A 14,442-nucleotide genomic window follows, 5' to 3' on the forward strand; every position below is an offset into this window, starting at 1 on the left:
CGTGCTTTTGTTAACCAAGAATGCTATCACACTGCTGTTGTTTTCATTTGTGTATCCCCAATAGTGGGCGGTTTTTCCTGAATGCATACACTTACACTTTGAAACGTACCGTTCCAACACAATAAACGCCGCTCGTTTCTTGAGCAATATGCACCACACCACCACTGAGTGCAAAAGTATAGCTCGAGGACAGAACGGTGCCCGGCAATTTTATAGTCAAACAACAAAATGTCACTTGGATGTCGTATACTACACAATACGATCAAGTCGCTAGGTATCCAATAAACGACGGAAAAATACGAAACAGAAAAGATAAAAATACCGCGATGCTACTACAATAGAGCGAACTCGACACGAAATCAAACACGCGATAAGTAGTACGCTTACCGAAGTACGAATTAATACTGAGCGAGGGAAACGATGACGATCACCATCGGACCGACTGACGTTGAATTGCAACGGGCAACGGCCAAACCAGAGCTTTCGCTCTATATGAGCATACAAGTGATCGCACGCTCATTGCCTCTCACCGTTGCACTTGTTTTGCCCTGCTCACTGCAGTATGCACTTGCGTTGTGAGATTGAGAGCGCATAAGCATAAAACAGCATGCGCTTTTTTCGCTCTGATGGAACGCATAAAAGCTCATGCGCACATCAAGGAGATCCACCAGTCGAACCTGTTGAATGCGTTGTATTGTGTGTTGCGTAGCAAATTTTCGTCCAAGAAAAACATCATGCAATGCACAGACGGTGTTTAAGTTTTTATTTTTATTTGGAAATTGTAGAAATATTATCGAACCTGCTGCAAGCGATATCAATAAATATGACCTTCAAATTTGTATAAATCCTAAATGATGAATATGAACAATATGTTTAATCAAAGCGGCTATTTATTGAACCTGTAAAACGGTTTCCATACAAGGAAATGGGCCAAAGACGACTAATTAGTACCAAATCAAACAGCTTCTTAGGTGTAATGAATATTAAGGAACCTACATTACGTGTATGAGGGCAACGGAGAAAGCAATAAAATCGGACATGTATGAAAACGGAGAAAACCGTTTCATTGCACATTGCTACAGGAACTGTCACTCGAATCACTTACTATAATAGCAGACGAGACGGGGAATGTCACCCACTAAACCACTGCTTCTGATTGTGATATGAAGTGTACGGTTCCGATGTGCGAGTATAGGGACTTCAGGATCGCTTGGGAATGAGCGTTTATTTGTGCGCGCTTGAGACTGCGTTAAGGTGAAGCGATGCCAAAATCAGAACAAAGGTTCGGTTATGTTCGGGTTACGTCCAGCATCTGTGTGCGGCTAGTACGTTCTATACCGATAGGAGATGGTACGCACACAAGCGTATCGTTCAGCAATCAGCTGACTGATTTTTGCACCGCGTGTTTCATTTGTTTTGAAAAATAAAAGGGTACAAATTTGCTAAACGAATCAAAATTCCGTGAAGAGAATCTATTCATCTGCTTGTGCTAACATGCCTACGTACAGTGATACAAGTTCTAAGCAATCTGAGATAAGACATTCAAGTTACAAAAGATTTTGTCTTGCGCGCCAATGCAATGTTTTGATTTTTACGTTAAAATAAAAAGAAGAAGCAGAAACGACGGCAGCCATTTTAGCTACCACCTTGTGACTCTTTTCAGCATGTCCTTAATCAGATTATAAATGCTATAGCGTTCACTAAATTATCACGGAGTTTTTGTGTTTACGAAATCTTGAGCATAGTTGTGCGCGGACGATCGCGATTGTATGTTCGTCTCCATGTATCATCGCGAAGGGCTCGGGCATTAACGTGTTCGATCTCGTGGGCGTTTGCATGTCGCGTGTATGTGACTTCGCATGTATGAATCTGATTTTATAACCATGTATCCATTCGCATTTTTGTGTGTGTTCTTGTCAGGCATGGGAAAATTCACTCATTCGTTTGATTGCATCTGATGGCCATTCGTCCTTTGTTCAACCGCATACAATCAGCGTAGTGAGCATGAAGCAACAAAACACGAGAGAATGCGGTGAATCCTCTCTTAATCGCCAGGTTTGTGTAATCCGAACGACCAGCGAAGGCACTATGTGAGTATGTGGTTAAAAATATACTAGAAATTAACCGAACGTTAGCGAACATGCAGGAATCCAATTCTGAATGAATCAAAATTCGCTCACTCATCGAATGCATTCGTTGACTCGTTCAGTAGATTCCGTATATGTAATTCCAATAATAAGCATGAGACGCTGTATATATCGTTTATATAGAGCTGTAGGAATTAGATTTTTCAATAATCTTCTTGTTCGGCTCGGAAACTTTTTCGTAATTATAAGCCGGTGAATTACATGGAAATATAAATAGTTTGAATACTGCTTCTGTTACATACGACATAGGCGAGGACTTGACCTCACTTTTGGGAATGATTTGAGATAGTAGCGTCGCGTCCGAAAAGTGATACAAATTGTTACATTTGAAATTAATTCTTTAAAAAGGCTAAATAGATGTTTATAAACAAATTCATTATACCGCTACAGAGCGTAAACTCATAATCCTCACCCTTACCCTTCGTAGTAGCAAAACGAGCTCGCCAGGACGATGCAGGACATCATTTTGTAAAGCCCTTTTAATTATCTTTGTTTTTGGAATGAGTTTGACCAGTGGGTTTTGAAATGGGATATTTAACGTCGTTTTGAGCTACAATATAGCGACAACCGAGTAGTATTTTTTCCCAAAGCTTTCATGTGCTGGACAGATTCAGATAGACACAGTACAATGACCCAGTTAAACTCATTCCGGAACCGGTTCGGATTTCTGAATGGAGTCATTATGGATTCCAAATCAAATGCAACAACCGATTCCGACTCAGAGGTTGTTGCATTTGATTTGGAATCCATACTGACTCCATTCAGGATTCCGAATCAAATTCTGAATGGTTCGACCGGGGAGGACCGCTGGCCGAATCAGAAATGAATCGTTTCTCAGTCATAGCAATAGTACACTAATGGCGATTTCGAATGAACCTGAAACTGAGTCAGGTTCTAACCCCAACCGCTGTCAGTTCATACATTTTGACAGCAGTTGGGGTTAGGAACTGACTCAGTTTCGCCTCAAACGAAAACCACATAAGACAAAACGCATAGCAAAATTCATAAGATTCATCTTATGCCTTATGGAACATGAAATCATAGCGAACCGATTTGACCAAATAAATGCCGTTTCATAAGATAATCTTATGATTTACATACGTGCTACTTGTGGCTAAAAATTATGCGATATTCCTATGAAATTCGCTGTATTTTTTGCCTGAGTGTACGAAAAGCGCATTTTCATGGCCGTCAGAAGTTTGACGTTTAGTTGTTGCACTTAATCGGAAATGCTAAATCTGCTGAATAGCTAGATTTTTGTAGTTGGAAACAATTAATAAAAGCAAATGCATTATCATGTTGAGGTTCTGTTAGATAAATTTATTTACTATAACGTTTAAAAAATAGAAGAAAAACCTTTCATTTCACAATTGAAAATTCTGAATAAAGCGATATATTTTTCTACGGAACTATGATCTCTTTAACAATATAGCAAGAAATCGAAAAAAATCGAATTGCAAACTTTTTGACTTATTAGGTAAAAAAACCGTTCCAGATAGATATTACCGGGGACAACTTGACAGCTCACATATATTGCACTCATAAGAAAATTTTGTGGTGATTTGGTGATGTCATGGCGGCTCGAATGAAGCAAATTTTGGAAAAGGTGCATCCTATTTAATATTTTCCATATCTGTAAAAAATAAACAATTTAAGCATTTCTATCATCAAATTTATTTCGCTGTTCAAATTAGAGGCAATTTTCATTCCGCCATACCTAAACAGAAACGTGGATTCCGTTTTGAATTTAAAGAATCCAAAATGAAATAATTTTTTTCGGAAGTACAAGATGACTTTCAAAATCAAGCCACATCTACTTATATTACACGCTTTTCTCTTAAAACCTTTTCGTTTCGTTGTTCGTGGTACTCGTACAGAGAAGGCATACTAGCGCCAACATCAAATCGGCGGTACATATATGATACAAGCACTATCTGTCAAGTTGACTCTGGGTTGAGATATTATTAATAAAAAATCAATGCATAAGTATTGCAATTAGCAATTTCCGGCATCAACTCATAAAGCCTTCTCAAAAATATAATGGGGACATAGAGAATTTTTCTCAAGAGATACTCATGCAAAATAACTGAGACAACTCGTTAAATCCGAGTTAAACCCGTATTAAAAGCACAGACTAACAGACATAACACTCGAAAACAATGCTTCGCCCGCTTTAACGATCATTTTAAATATATTTGTAGTTGGGACTGTGGCCACATTTCAAATTATGGCGCCACTGACATATGAACAAGCACATGGGGGATAGACCACTAGTGAAAAATTGTTCCCAAACCTGAGGGGTAACCCATCAGCAAATGAGTGTTTGGGACTGTGAATGAAAGGTGGAGCTAGTGTTCTGGGAAATCTCAGATCGATGTTTTTTGTGGGAATTCCCTCATAGTATTATGTCTGTTAGTCTGTGTTAAAAGTACCAATTCCAAAGATATTCTACTCAATGGGAAGTCGCCTTTATTATTATATAACAGTTTGCGACTGTCTGCATAAACTCCCGTATAAAACAATATACGTTGTGTTACACAGCGGTGCTGTCCGAGCCCTAGTTCTACCGGATTGATATTTGCTGCGCTCTTTGTTTAGAAAAATCTGTGTACAGCTGACCAGCAATCATAATAAAGAGTGCAGCGAATATCATTCCGGTCGTGCAGAGGCTGCTTCATAAAAAATGGGGCTGGCTCGTTCGGTAGTACATTGTACTAAAAACAACAATGATTACGACTCTAGCACTAATAGGCTTCTGTTTTTACATTTATGTAATAGATGGGCGTTAGTTTGAGTAGCAAAGTTCGGGTTCCTCGATGCACCACTATCGACCATCAACCTAGGGGAGGGTTAATTGGACACCATTGGCTAAATTAGTATGAAAATCAATCGGCGTATTCAAAATGTTCCTGTAGTACTACTAATTATTTTCAATAAGTTTTAGCAAACGAGTGGAAAACAACTAATTTTTTCGTTTTCAAATATATCGGATATTCATGGCTTTTTCTGTTCAACCTTCAATGTTTATTGATCAACTTAACATTTTATTTACGGAGCATAAGGGATTTTCAAGGAGTTTCTACAAGCACAGAGAACAGACATCCATTATCGAACAACCAGATTCACACAGATTAAGTCTGGCTATTAATATAGTTACAACAATTATTCACCGACGAAACCCAACTTAGTCAAATTTATCAACTGTCAAATTTTCTATGGGGTAGTTCTATAAATAGCACATGTTGATCCGGACAATTGACTAGTCCATGTGCAGTTGTGTTAGTGCGAAATTGAGGTTAAATCGGGTGGAAGCTTTGGGAAATTGGCAAGGTTTCTGAATTGATCCACCTCTGCTTCTTGAAAATATCTGACTCGATGTTCTCAAATGAAAGAGTTCTGGTTTCTGTGATACGGGTTGCAGTATGCGGTCACATGCGAAATTCCCATATAAATCGGTGTAACCATTATATCTTAATGATGCAAAACTAACTGAGATCAGTTTTAAATTGCTTGAAATTGTTGGTCCAGATCACTAATTGCAAATCAAAGTCTTTTGGATCATATTGATAATCGTGTAGGAGGATTTCGGACGATTCGAAGAAATGGCCTAGTTCCAAGATTAGATTCACACCTATTTCTCATATATTGCTGATTCAACTCTCACAATCTTAGTTTTAAATGAAGGGTATACTGCCGTGATACACATAACTGTCCCATCTGTATAGGAAACCCATATCAAATGGGACTGTTTTGCGGATCACGGCACTATAGTAGTCTTAGGACCGATTTCTTCACCCTCGCTCAACTTAAGCGCTAAGCGAGGGTAAAGAAATCGGCCCTTAGCCTTAAAGGGTAATAGTCATAGTAGCCTTAATCTTAGTCTTAATTAAAGGTTATAGTATTTTTCATCCTACTCATACACCCACCCCCGTTAATATGTTAGCAGGAAAACAACATTGAACGAATGCTAATTGCTAATTAGGTATAATATTTTTTGTTTCAAGTGTTTCGAAACGTAGCTTATCAAGTGGCTGGTGAGCCATTGTATATAGGTGCCAGGTGTACTAAGAATGTAGTAGACATTTCCAATTTTATTGGATATAACCAACCATGGAATCATAGTTTGGAGGCATGAGAAAGGCACAATTTCACCACTAGGTCGATAAAAACGGATTTTTAAAATTTAATTCGCTCATTTCACACGTGTCAAGGCGTTAGGAGCTGTGAGTATTTAATATATTTACAATATATAAAAAAAATTAAAAAAACAATTGAAAGTGAGAGTCTGCTCGACCTCGTACGCACGACGCACAGTGGCGTAACTATATCAAATCCATGGCTAAAATTATTTCACATGTTTTTAAGTTTTTTTATACGATAACAAGTGATGCAAAATGGTTTTTCATGGTTTTCGACAATACTTGACCCAAATATGAAAATATTAAACCTCCTTGCAGTGTGATGCAAAGCCGAAAATAAACGAATTCCACGAGCGTTATTATTTTTCAATGTAAACGTGTTTTTAGAGTAATCTATCAGTTTGAGGAAACCTCGCATTGACTTCTAGTCAGTTTCAACTGTTTTCATCAATTAAAACATTTTGTTTCAAGTTCATATCTTTGTTTTGCTTTTCTGATTTTCTTATAGTTGAAAAAGAATTTCAAGTTTTTGTAAATTCGGTAATAGACATCTATCCAAGTGATTATCTTATTCAATCTCGATTATTTACGTTAACACTTGCAATCCGGAGACAAGGAACTGGAATAAGAAGATTGCACAATTTGTTTGATGCTTCGCTTATGTTTCCAAGGCAACTTCTGTACGTTACGTTTCATATAGCAAGGTTAGTGGAAGTTATACTTCACACACTTTTATATGGCTATCGTGGTCATAATTGCTTAATTTGGTTATTGGATGCAATCTAACAAAAAAAATAATATGGGGGACTCAATCAATCATTCTTGTCATATAAGCTTGAGCTTGTGCGACCACCCCTGGCCGCTACTCCGTTATCGATCTGGACTAGCTGAAGTTACACAGGGAATAAGTAGATAATTATGCTTGGAAGTAGCGAAACATCTTTCAATGTGCAACTCCTGATAATCCTAAATTGTTTATTGGTCAATACCGGCGCTGGCCAGGCCCGAACGTAGATCGCGGGAGGAAAGTGAAGGAATGGTTAGTCCGATACTTGCTTTTGTTAGAGGCCGTATATACTACTGCGCACTACACAAGTATCACGGGAGGAGGATATTTGTTAGTAAGTATAGAAGCTGGATACTACTTCTTCTTTACCGACTCCAGAGAGGTGACTTCACTTCTGGACTAGATATCGATCCATCAACTCATAGACCGGGGACCAACCGCTTTACTTCCCTTCCAAAGGAAGACGTCATCACAGATTTTATTACCTCAGAAAAATTTCAATGACCTTGGCTGGAATTGAACCCAGGCCAAATGGAATGCGTATTCCCTTAAAATTTGAGCATTAAACACGACATTTTCAAACAGCTGTAAAAACCGAATGGGATTAATTGGGAATGTTTTCTTCATGGAACAGTGAGAGGACACTCCAAATAATCTTCTCCTTTTAACAGATTTACCCGACATTGCCCGACAAGGTACTTTTTTACTAACGAATATGTCGAAAATTGAAAAAAGTGAGCGCTTTTATAAAACCTACCCAAAAATGACAAACAAAAACTAAAATTGCCTCCAATTGATTGTAGTTTCTGGAGTTTGCTATGAAAAGCACGATTCTGATTTATATATTGACTTTGGGTAATTAAATGTGTAAAAAATCACTGATTTCAAATAATTGCATACAAACGAAAAAACCTTTCCTTTCTTTTTAAGCAAAACGTTAGAGTATGTTTCGAAGAACAATTTAAGCCGAAAATATGGATAAATAAACAAAAACAATATTTCTTCTATTTTGGCCAGCATTTGAAGTTAGTTAAGCCTCTGTGCGACGGTGACCCGTAGTTAACTCTCCGTCCGGGTGGCTTTTGCTGTTGTCGTTATTGCTTGGACAGCAGCCACAAATTTAGCAACCGTTTCCGGTTCAGGATTGGAGACTGTGTGTTCACATTTGCTTCCGTAGATGAGTTTTCCGCTGCGGATTCTGGACAGAGTGGTCCGCAATGTGCCATCTGTCAGAACCGGCATATATTAGTTTGTCCTTGATTTGTACAAAATGTTTTCTATGTAGTGGTACTACCACCTTGAGTTTTGTACTGCACTGTAAGGTAGTAGGGAATGGGTTGGTCCACCTGCATTCTAACCACAGGACTGTTTTCTAGATGTTCATTGTTGGATGTTCTTGTTTGTTTCTCGTTCTTACAAGTCACTTCAGTGTGACTATTTTCCTTGGCAGAATTGACACGTAGGAATCTGCACTGGTTGTGTGACCAGCGTTGTCTAATTACACGTCCCATTGTCGTTAGATCTGCATAAAGTAGTTAAGTATGAAGGTATTGGTTGGGTCATACTCATCACAGGAACACCGTTAGAAACACCCGCGAAGTATCTTTGGCGTATAATGACAGCGTACCTCTATAAGGGCCCCTTACACGAGGCGCTAGTAATGTCATTACTGAGCAGTAATGTCACTTTTAATGATCGTGTAAGGTGAGTAATGATGGATTTTTCATACAATTTTAGTAATGTCATTACTTAGTAATGACACTTTTATTGTACGTGTAAGGGGCCCTATAGAGTTGTTGTGTTCTTGTGGGGGTGTTGATTTTACCGTTGTGGCGTTCGTCCGTGTGCTGCACGTTATTCAGCGAAACGAACGACTGCTTGGTTAATGTTTATAGAGAGTTTACTTCTGCTAGATTGAGATCCTTCTGCACTTTTATCAATTGTAACACTTGCCAAATAGCTGGTCCTTCATGACATTAAAAAAACAATAACACAATTCACCTGCAATGGTGCTTCTTTTTGCTGTGAGGTGACGCCCATGACTATTTCACGCAGTAAAATGAGTAAAATTGACTACTTTACTGGTATCTACAGCGGAACGATTTTTAGCCATTGCTTTCATCGAAATGAGAAGGTAGACTGAATATATTCATTTTGAAACTGATGCCGTAGTAGTCGTGTAATTGTTCAGAAATAAAAATGTTTTCGCGCTGAAAAAATGTTTCTAAACAATAAATAACGATACTGGGAGTGTCAAGTCTATTCACTCAACTGTCATACAATAATACATTTGAATAACATAATAACTTAAAATCTACTGGACCAAACGTTTCAAAATTCGGCAACGATTGTAACAGAGCATGCTTGTAAATCAGTAGTCGATTCTCACGAACTCTATTATTTAAAAAAATGGTTGGGTGACATCATAATACATCCCCGTTATATTTATAAGCCAATCATCCTGCAACATCTACAAAACCTAAAATCATCATCTCACCAACTTGTTGTGAGGCCGACCCACCGCAGAGCCCTACTACATGATCGTCTTTCTGCATTAACTGACACTAGACATCTGAAGCTGCAAAGTTAGAAAATTAAAGCTGAAACCAATCTAAAGGTCTGACCCCTTTTGAGGGATCCCCTGCTGGTCCAACGAGGACAATCCGGCAGCCCAATTCATATCTTGCCAGTCACAGGCTTTTAGTAAAATATCGTTTGTTTGCCCTTTGCGCCCTCTCTTTCCTGTCCTGATACTGTTGCTTCTCTGAATTATGAACCCGTTAAATATCTTTCCTAAGTATAATAACGCATATATTACAAAAAGTAAACTTAATGTATATCCCTAGTTCATTCTACTCGAAATCTGATTAAAAATTATTCCAAAATGTATTCCTAGTCTATAAACTATTATGCACAAATAATATAAATTCCCTAGATGACACCAAAACACTGTTTATTTGGAGCCAAAATATTTTCGAAAGGACATTTTCATATTTATTGATCGCTTTGCGCCACCGATTGATTTTATGATGTTATGATATGTTAAGAGGAACATGGAGTTTTCTCAACAATTAATATGCTAAAAGCATACACGATGTTCATTCTATTACCGTTTAATCCCAGAATTTAACAGCTTTTCATCTCTTCGTCCTTCTTTCAACGTCTGCCTTCGTGCAACATTGAATGCATTCATTCCAACTTTATCTTTCACTTCCAGCAATGTTCTTTCGGCTACAGACCGTGCCCTGTCGCAGCCGTCCTCAATAACTGCGGCCAAGTAATCAGGATCGGCCATATATCTCTCGATATTGTCCCGAATCGGGGTAAGCTTAGCCACGAGTGCATCAGCCACTAGTAGCTTGTATTGACCGGTATTCAAACCTTTTGCCTCCTCACATATTTCTTTTGGAGATTTACCGCAAACTAGTGAGTGGATTATGACTAAATTAGAAACTCCCGGGCGAGCTTCCGGGTCGTATGTTACCTCCGAAGTAAAATCAGTAACAGATTTCTTTATTTTTTCCACTATAGTTTTAGGTTCGTCTGTTAGCATAATACAGCTTTTTGGATCCGAATCGGATTTGGACATCTTTTTGCTTGGATCTCTTAACGATTTTAGACGGCTACTTTCATCATCTAAAATGAGATTTTTTATTATTTTCTGTGCAGTTCTGAAAATAGAATCTATCACCGGAAAGGATTGCCTCGCACGATGGAAATGTCGTGCCAAATCGATTGTTGAAGGCCCTTGCTAGCGACTGGGCCATTTGTAAATGTTGAACCTGATCCTCCCCAACCGGAACATGTGTGGCTTTGTAGAGCATTATATCAGCTGCCTGCAGTACGGGATAAACATACAATCCTAACGGAATTTCTTTCAGCTTAGCCGACTTTTCCTTGTACTGCGGTAAATGTGTCAATCTAGCCATCGTGGTCATACATCCAAGAATCCACGACAGCTCTGTATGCTGAGGAACACCAGATTGCAGAAAGAGAGTGGCTTTGACAGGATCTATCCCGCATGCTAGAAGAGTGGCCGCCATCTGAAGGCTATTATGGCGAAGCACTTCCGGATCCTGAGGCAGAGTAATCGAATGAAGATCCACTATGCAGTAGGTGACATCTTCACCGGCATTCTGTAGATCCACCCATCGTTTAATGGCACCGAGATAGTTGCCGATATGGAGAGTACCGGTTGGCTGCACTCCGGAAAACACTTTGCGGGGCCACTTAACGATTGTCTAAACCATGACGATCAACTTAGTAGTAATTTTGTTAGTCAGACAAGAATATACTGGAATTTACCTTTAAATCCGAAGCATAGCCACGAGTTACTGTTGGAATACATTGTGCAATTTTTCGAATAGCAATGTACATCTTTGGAAAAGTGAAGGTAATGGCACGGTGATAGTTTTCTGAAACCTCCGTTTGTTGTGGTGGTGGCGTTGTTGTCAACAGATTATTAAGCTACGTTCATACTGTTCATATGTTTGGCGCACGGGCATATCGTGATAAGAAAAATATTAAAAGGTTTTCAATAATATACGGACAATAGTGATCATTGCTCAAAATTGACAAAAAATGTGTTAATTTCGCGACAAAGAGAACTACAATCGTAAATAAAATAAGAAACGAGTGGGCATTTCAATTGGAGAAATAATATAATACTCTCAGGTCATATTAATTACAAAAGAAAAATATGGATTTTTTTAAAACTTGGATGGTGTCGTGCCATCAATCGAAAAAGGTTATTTAGCAAAATTGAAAATTATTCACGATATGTGAAATTTGCGTGCATGTTTGGATTAATATTTCAGTCTATATATAATTCCAAACATCGACAGCATAATGTCAAATTATTTCTTGTTTATCAATTTAACCCTTAAAGGTATACTTTTGCCATTTGGCAACTCGCCGAAGGTTGTATACCATTCCCCCGAAAGCCATTTCCCAGAAAGCCATTCCCCAGAATTCCCTTCCCCAGAATGTACCATTCCCCAGAAAGACGTTTCCCAGAATGTACCAATCCCTAGAAAACCATTACTACATGTTAGAGAATCAACTTGCGCATCATATACACCAGTTGCGCTTTAGTTCCGCATGCTGAAAATAGGAGAAAAATCGAAAGGTGCAAGTTTCCTATTTCGATTTTCAACTGTAACTACAATAATTTGTAAATGAGTGGTTGGAACCGGCCGAACTGGTACAACGATATTTTTGCAAGGAGCCTCCGCTTTCGACGGCTTATCCTTACCAGCTTAACATCATGCATAAGTTCCTTGACTTAGGTAATGTACAAAGTTTTAGTTTCGTCCCATAACCTTACTTACATAACACTGTTTCATTCTTTTGGATCCTAAGAAGGGGGCTACCGCTTTCTATGATTGTTGCCAAATGGCACTGAAAAACACACTTGTGCTGAATTTTGCGATTTGTCGTATATGTATGTTTATATTATTAAAAGAAAAGTAAAAATATTGCTATTGTCTAATGCTGCTACCAGTGCACTCTTCGAGGGGAGCAATATGGCCAAGGCCAACATACTGAAAAAATGTTTTGATTTTCATCAAAAAAATTTCCCACTTCAAAAAAAAATGTGTGGGAAATGGTTATAACTATGGAATGAACTTATGAGCCAACGCTCATTCTGGATATGGTTTTCTGGAGAATAGTTCTTTCTGGGGAAAACACTTCGATATTTTAGTTTCTGTGGAATGGTTTTTGGGGAAAGTCAGGCATTCTTTATTTTAATTCGGAATAAATAATGTCATTCTAACTTCCGGTTTCAACACAATGCAAATCATTTCAAATGTGACCGAATCGAAGAATGCCTTACGTTTGAAAAGATCAAATCAATTAAAAAAAGGTTAACTTTTCTGGGGAATGACTTTCTTGGAGATGGTGCATTCTGAGGTATGGAATTCTGGGGAATGGTACATTCTGGGAAGTGACTTTCTGGGGAATAGTATATTCTGAGGGATGATATTCTAGAGAGTGAAATCCTGGGGAATGGCTTTCTGGGGAATGATCCTCACCGAATTCAGTGACATAAAGCGTCAACAAGAGGTAAAAATCGTATCCATACCTAAAAGTTAAAATGAGTACCAAAGAAAAATGAGTTTCCTGCATTTAAGAGTTAAATATACTCGAGTGGTTAACTTTGAAAGAAAATTCTCCGCAAAACAACAGTTTGAAAGCCATTTAAAATTTACTCTTGTATTATATTACCACAGATAACAGATGTTTAGGCTAGAACAAAGTTTCTTCAAAAACCTGTGTAAACTTTCAAATTGATAAACGTTGGAAATCCGTGTTTCACTATTGCTATCTGCGCAACTGTTTGCTACACGTGTTTGACAGCTCCACTCTAACTGCATTGTATCGATCACTGCGCCGTCTACAAACGTTTGCCAAACGTGTTTCAGACGTCTGATTTATTGGGAATTTCAGTGGCGGGCCTAAAAGTTATATTACAGGGTGTTCGTATAAGTCCATCTGATGATATAATAAGCCTTTTTCAAAGTTGTAAGTTATTTATAATACTCGAAATACTAGTTTTGTATGTCGGAGAAAATATTTTGATTTTAACTCCCCTTGAGTTGGTACTAATAGATTTGAGCAATCGTAGACAAAAACCAATGCGAAAAGCGTATTTTTGAACGATGTTTGTTTTTGTCTTTCATTGTTTAAAAAGCTTGAAATAAATCTTAACACCTGATTTAATTTTAAAAAATGTTTCCGCCTGTACCGTCTTGAGCCATAGAAAAGTCTACATCTGTCAAAAAAGACTGTAATTACGCATAATGCAGAGACCCCTTGTTTGTGTTATTTATTCAGTTTGATGAAAATATTGATTAGCGCTCAACAACATTCTGTGGATTACCCACTGGAACTAATTTCGGAGTGCGATATAGGTATGTACCTGCTATTAATACGATCATTTTTTCAGAAACATCTATCTTTACCTTCCATGTAAAGAATGGCATCCGCTTCAAGCAGCAGTGCCAAAAATTTGTTCAACGATTCCAAGCGGAGGCTAGCAGAGCGAGTAGCCGTGAATGTAAACAACGCCTCCTCCGTCGCTCGACAGATTGTTCGCGGTTCCAAATCCAATGAAATCCTCATGCAAGCAGCAAAAAATTTTGCTTATCACGAAAGCTCTGTGGACAACAGCATCCAGAATTTGAAGAAGATGGATATAATTTTCCAGCATATGAATTACCAGTATGATGCGATCCAACAGGCAGCGGAAAAGTTAGAATATGTGGAGGAACAGGTGAACGCTATGGAAAGATGATACGGAAGAATGTCCTCGACCGGTGAGCAGCCCCAAAATTACTACTGATTGCTTAGCAGATTACAAACAAAG

At 38.3% G+C, this 14,442-nt stretch overlaps 3 protein-coding genes across 5 annotated transcripts in view; 1 reads left to right on the forward strand and 2 right to left on the reverse strand.

The window, feature by feature from the left end:
- Window positions 1-388, reverse strand: part of LOC131692579 (rab11 family-interacting protein 4B) — a 270,722-nt gene extending 270,334 nt beyond the window's left edge. For both annotated transcript variants that reach the window (XM_058979710.1, XM_058979709.1), the window contains exon 1: window positions 96-388. The gene's annotated coding sequence lies outside the window, so the exon portion shown is untranslated. The remainder of the gene's footprint in view (window positions 1-95) is intronic.
- A 9,787-nt stretch (window positions 389-10,175) lies between these two features.
- Window positions 10,176-14,178, reverse strand: LOC131693837 (tryptophan--tRNA ligase, mitochondrial). Of its 2 annotated transcripts, none has more exons than XM_058982037.1 (4): window positions 14,039-14,178; window positions 11,379-11,551; window positions 10,765-11,314; window positions 10,176-10,709 (listed from the first exon to the last, which is right to left on the reverse strand). In XM_058982037.1, the coding sequence occupies exons 2-4, from the start codon at window positions 11,448-11,450 to the stop codon at window positions 10,180-10,182; spliced, it is 1,152 nt and encodes a 383-aa protein (XP_058838020.1). In that variant the 5' UTR covers window positions 11,451-11,551; window positions 14,039-14,178; the 3' UTR covers window positions 10,176-10,179. The 2 variants fall into 2 exon arrangements, with proteins under 2 accessions (XP_058838020.1, XP_058838021.1); XM_058982038.1 differs by lacking the exon at window positions 14,039-14,178 and adding an exon at window positions 13,822-14,015.
- On the forward strand, window positions 13,880-14,370 carry LOC131693838 (BLOC-1-related complex subunit 7). The gene is made up of 2 exons (XM_058982039.1): window positions 13,880-13,987; window positions 14,052-14,370. Exon 2 carries the CDS (start codon window positions 14,053-14,055, stop codon window positions 14,368-14,370), a length of 318 nt encoding a protein of 105 aa, XP_058838022.1. The 5' UTR covers window positions 13,880-13,987; window position 14,052.
- Window positions 14,371-14,442: the final 72 nt, after the last annotated feature.

This window comes from Topomyia yanbarensis, chromosome 3 (genome assembly GCF_030247195.1).
Source record: "Topomyia yanbarensis strain Yona2022 chromosome 3, ASM3024719v1, whole genome shotgun sequence".
Classification (NCBI taxonomy): domain Eukaryota; kingdom Metazoa; phylum Arthropoda; class Insecta; order Diptera; family Culicidae; genus Topomyia; species Topomyia yanbarensis.

Bases quoted from the DNA above. Each gene is read 5' to 3' on its own strand.
- LOC131693837 (XM_058982037.1), bottom strand. From the start codon at position 11,450: ATGTACATTGCTATTCGAAAAATTGCACAATGTATTCCAACAGTAACT. The intron at 11,315-11,378 runs GTAAATTCCAGT...GTCATGGTTTAG, and splicing joins GCTATGCTTCGGATTTAAAG to ACAATCGTTAAGTGGCCCCG. The intron at 10,710-10,764 runs GTGATAGATTCT...ATCTCATTTTAG, and splicing joins GTGCGAGGCAATCCTTTCCG to ATGATGAAAGTAGCCGTCTA.
- LOC131693838 (XM_058982039.1), top strand. From the start codon at position 14,053: ATGGCATCCGCTTCAAGCAGCAGTGCCAAAAATTTGTTCAACGATTCC.